The 5000-nt window shown below is 33.7% G+C and overlaps 1 protein-coding gene across 5 annotated transcripts in view; it reads left to right on the top strand.

The window, feature by feature from the left end:
- Positions 1-5000, top strand: part of tom1 (target of myb1 membrane trafficking protein) — a 36869-nt gene that overhangs the window by 27928 nt on the left and 3941 nt on the right. For all 5 annotated transcript variants that reach the window (XM_062036386.1, XM_062036383.1, XM_062036385.1 and 2 more), the window contains one exon: positions 2829-2891. In XM_062036386.1, the coding sequence (XP_061892370.1) occupies positions 2829-2891 (63 nt within the window). The remainder of the gene's footprint in view (positions 1-2828; positions 2892-5000) is intronic.

Here is a 5000-nt window from a genome sequence, read left to right as displayed (position 1 = left end):
TTGTTTTAGTTTGTTTGCATGGGAGTCAAAGTGTGTTAGAAGTTTGATTTGTGTTGGCGCCTAAGGCATACCTGTCAACATTTCCAAATATGGGACATTTCCTGGGAAAATGGGTCAAGAAAGGGTTTTCATTTTCATCACAAAGGGTTGTTAAATCAGAAAAAAAGAAAAGAAAAGATATAGATAATACCTGCCTTCAGATTCGAACCTGTGTCCATTGCATCGCACGAGTGTCGCTAACACTTCTGTATTTGGTGGGTCTCTATTCATTTATCTTGCCGAACATCGCCCAAATAGGCTTGACAAAACCCTTCAAACTAAGGTGGCTCATGTATGTAGTACTCCTGCCTCCCCACAAAGGGCAACAGTGAGGCATATATGTCACAGTGAAGCAGTTCTGTTTGGTATTTTTGACAAAAATGTGTAGGTTGTCTAGTTTTTTAAGGACCGATACCCACCCTCAGTCCTCTAGTGTTGCACAGGCTTGAGTCCTACGAACCCGATCACTGCAGTAGCGGCAGTACTGGTGTGAAGATTTTTTTTTTTACAAAGAAAGGGTAAATAAAATGTAAAAGTAAAAAAAAAAAGGTAAATAGAAGGTACATCAAAGGTACTAAATAAAAGGTAGAAAGTGAACAGAAGGTAATAAAAAAGTAAAAGATGATTAAAAAATGAATAAAATGTAAATACAAATGTATTAAAAGTTTTTTGAAAAGGTATAAAAGGTAAAAACAAGGTAAAAGACGGTCAAAAAATATATATATAGTCAATTAAAGGTGAAAAAAAGGTAAATAGGGTAAATAGAAGGCATAGCAAAAGTAGTAAATAAAAGGTAGAAAGTGAACAGAAGGTAATAAAAGGTAAAAAAAAGAACACAAAAGGTAAGATGATAAAAAATTACTATAATTTAAATAAAAATGTAATACAAGTTAAAAAGGTATAAAAGGAATATAAAAGGTAAAAGAAAATAAATAGAAAGTCAATAAAAGGTTTAAAAATTTTTTTAAAAAAGAAGGTAAATAGAAGGTACAGCAGAGGTAAATAATAAATAATGATAAATGGGTTATACTTGTATAGCGCTTTTCTACCTTCAAGGTACTCAAAGCGCTTTGACACTATTTCCACATTTACCCATTCACACACACATTCACACACTGATGACGGGAGCTGCCATGCAAGGCGCTAACCAGCAGCCATCAGAGGCAAAGGGTGAAGTGTCTTGCCCAAGGACACAACGGACATGACTAGGAAGGTAGAAGTAAATAAAAGGTCAAACGTGAACAGAAGGTAATAAAAAGGTTAAAAAAAGAATACAGAAGGTAAACAAAATTAATAGAATGTAAATAAAAATGTAATAAAAGTTAAATAAAGAGGTATAAAGGGAATATAAAAGGTAAAAACAAGGTAACAGACGGTCAAAGAAAATAAATAGAAAGTCAATAAAAGGTTAAAAAAAAGTAAATAGAAGGTACAGCAAAGGTAGTAAATTAAAGGTAGAAAGTGAACAGAAGGTAATAAAAAGGTAAGATGATAATAAATGGAGTGTAAATGAAAATGTAATAAAAGTTTATTTGAAAGGTAAAAACAAGGTAAAAGACGGTCAAAGAAAATAAATAGAAAGTCAATGAAAGGTGAAAAAAAGGTAAATAGAAGGTACAGCAAAAGTAGTAAATAAAAGGTTGAAAGTGAACAGAAGGTAATAAAAAGGTTAAAAAAAAGAACACAGAAGGTAAACAAAAGGTAAAAAACGATTTTAAAAAAATGAATATTTAAATAAAAATGCAATAAAAGTTAAAAAGGTATAAAAGGAATATAAAAGGTAAAAACTAGGTCAGAGTTGGTCAAAGAAAATAAATAGAAAGTCTATAAAAGGTAAAAAAAAGAAAAGGTAAATAGAAGGTACTGCAAAGGTAGTGAATTAAAGATAGAAAGTGAACAGAAGGTAATAAAAAGGTTAAAAAAAGAACACAGAAGGTAAACAAAAGGTAAAAAAATATTTTTTTTAAATAAATATCATTTAAATAAAAGTTAAAAAGGTATAAAAGGAATATAAAAGGTAAAAACAAGGTAAAAGTTGGTCAAAGAAAATAGTCTATAAAAGGTTAAAAAAAAAAAAAAGGTAAATAGAAGGTACAGCAAAGGTAGTAAATTAAAGATAGAAAGTGAACAGAAGGTAATAAAAAGGTAAAAAAATTAGAGAAGGTAAACAAAAGGTAAAAGACGATAAAACATTTAAATAATGCAAATAAAAATGTAATAAAGTTAAATAAAAAGGTATAAAAAAATGTAAAAGGTTAAAAAAAGTGAAAGACGGTCAAAGAAAATAAATAGAAAGTCAATAAAAGGTAAAAGAAAAGAAATAAAAGATAAAAGGAATATAAAAGGTAAAAAAGAGAATATACAAGGTAAAACAAGATAAAAGACGGTCAAACAAGGTAAATAAGGTCAATGAAAAGTCAAAGGTTAATAAAAGGTAAAAGAAGATAAAAAGTTAAAAGGTTAATAAAGGTAAATAAAAGGTAAAACAATGCAATAAAGATGGTAAATAAAAGGTAATGATAAGTACAAAAATCTGTGTATTTCAACTATTTCCCCTAAAACGTACATTTTTAAAATCCAGGGAGAGAAGGACAAAAATGGGATTTCCCAGCAAAAACTGATAAGGTTGACTGGTATGGCCTCGGGTGCATAGATACGTTGGTTTGCTGTGTCCTGACATTCTACACGATGCCTGTACTCTTCATGTCGTGTTTCGTGTGTGGTGGTTATTGTGTGTTTTCACTTTCACTTTCACTTTGATAAATGTATTTATTTTCACTCCTTCTCAGATTCCTGTCAAGCAGTCCAACGTAATGGACGATATTGAGAAATGGCTGGCCCTGGAAGATGAGGTGACAACCTTTTGCACGCTTCGTACTATTCCCGCGACACACACCGCACTTTTTATTGTTTACCTTCCAAAATGAATGTAACACTGTTGAATGGAGACAAGTCAAACACTTGTGCCAGGTGGAAAACCGCCACGCAGACTGAATGAAGCTTGTCTCGTGGCTCACAGGCTCATAGATTGTTTTGTTTATTTTGCGATCGAACTGACTTATAGAAACGTTTGCTGTGTTGCCGTTAAACTGGTGACATCATAAACGTTTTCAAACACCGCTTTTGCCATACCAAGGGTGTGGTTTGCAGTCCGTTATATTGGACCAGGAAGAGAGCAGGTCACAGGGCTGGACTGGCCCTCAAATAGCTCGTAAAATGTCAATTAATAAATGACTTTGTATTAAATGTATCACCAAACCTTATCAGGCACACCTCAAGGATATATTTGTAATAGCAGTACTTATCACCTCAGACTGGTGGTTTAGCGATTAGAATGTGCAATCATAATGTGGATTTAGGAATAAAAGTAGGTTTGATTCCCTCTCAATTGTTTCCTTTTATTCATTTATTTGTTCTTTTTCACCAGCAAAAATAAATAAATCATGTATTCTTAATCATATAAAACATGCATGTAATGCAGGGGTGTCCATACCACGGCCCGGGCACGGTGCGCTCATATAATATACAAATACCTGTGGTCAGTGGTCTGAGAGCTGCCATTTTGTCACCATCTAGTGGCCAACAAAAGCAATTTAAGACAGTAAGACTACATCAATGTGAGGGGATGCACAACATTTACTTATACGACCCGATCCAAACAACCTTCCCTAGTCATGGTGCAGGGAAAAATAAAATAAAATCCACACAACACAAACATGGACACATAAAAAACACAACCTGCTTAATGAACTTTGTGGATATTATATATATTTTTAAAAACGTCCAATCAGCATAAAACAATGAAATTACACTTTAAGCAGGTTGTCACGGAAGTAAACAAGGTAGGAGTGGAATTTTCACATACTCTTAATAACCACGTATATTCATTATTAATTACATATTCATGATATTATTATAATGATATGTAATCACGTATATAAATACATTTATTTATATATATAATTAGGGTTGTACGATATACCGGTACTGCGATGAGGTGGCGACTTGTCTAGGGTGTACCCCGCCTTCCGCCCGAATGCAGCTGAGATAAGCTCCAGCACCCCCCGCGACCCCAAAAGGGACAAGCGGTAGAAAATGGATGGATGGATGGATATACCGGTACTAGTATAGTATCGCGGTACTAATGAATCAAAAAATATACTATACTCCGTTTGACAAGCATGACGTGGTGACATTGCTGGTTTTAGGAGCAGAGGAGCATGTTGGGCAGCGCACACACACAGAGTACTTACAAGCAGACACAGTGTGTAGACAGAAAAGGGAGAATGGATGCATTTTGGTGTAAAAAGTCAAGATAAAGGTGAAGTTATAACACTGAAACACCCTCAGGAAGAGCTGCTTTAAGACATGGCTAGCTAGCTAGCGGCTAACGTCCATCCACAGTGTTTTAGCTACTTCTAAATCACTCATCCTGGCCTCCATGGCGACAAATAAAGTTAGTTTTTTACAAGTAACATTATCACTGGAGGACGAGGAATAGCTAAACATGCTTCGTAGGAGGATACAATAGCTCACCCCCGTCACAATGTAAACAAATGCCATGGGTGGATCTACACCTGACATCCACTGTAATGATACCAAGTACAAAAGTGTATTTAGTCGATACTACTACGATTACATCGATATTTTTTAGCTTCACAAAATATTTTTTGTTTATTATGTTTATAAAGTCAGTAAATACGTCACATGAGGACTTTGAATATGACCAATGTATGATCCTGTAACTACTTGGTATCGGATCACTACCTAAATGTGTGGTATCATCCAAAACTAATGTCAAGTATCAAAGAAGAGAAGAATAAATGATTTTTACATTTGAACAGAAGTGTAGATAGAACATGTTCAAACAGAAAATAAGCAGATATTAACAGTAAATGAACAAGTAGATTAATAATCCATTTACTACAGTTTGTCCCTCATAATGTGTACAAAATAATAGG

Source organism: Entelurus aequoreus, linkage group LG25, assembly GCF_033978785.1.
Source record: "Entelurus aequoreus isolate RoL-2023_Sb linkage group LG25, RoL_Eaeq_v1.1, whole genome shotgun sequence".
Classification (NCBI taxonomy): domain Eukaryota; kingdom Metazoa; phylum Chordata; class Actinopteri; order Syngnathiformes; family Syngnathidae; genus Entelurus; species Entelurus aequoreus.
Note: the sequence above shows the minus strand (reverse complement) of the source record. Positions and strands in the feature narration are given on the sequence as shown.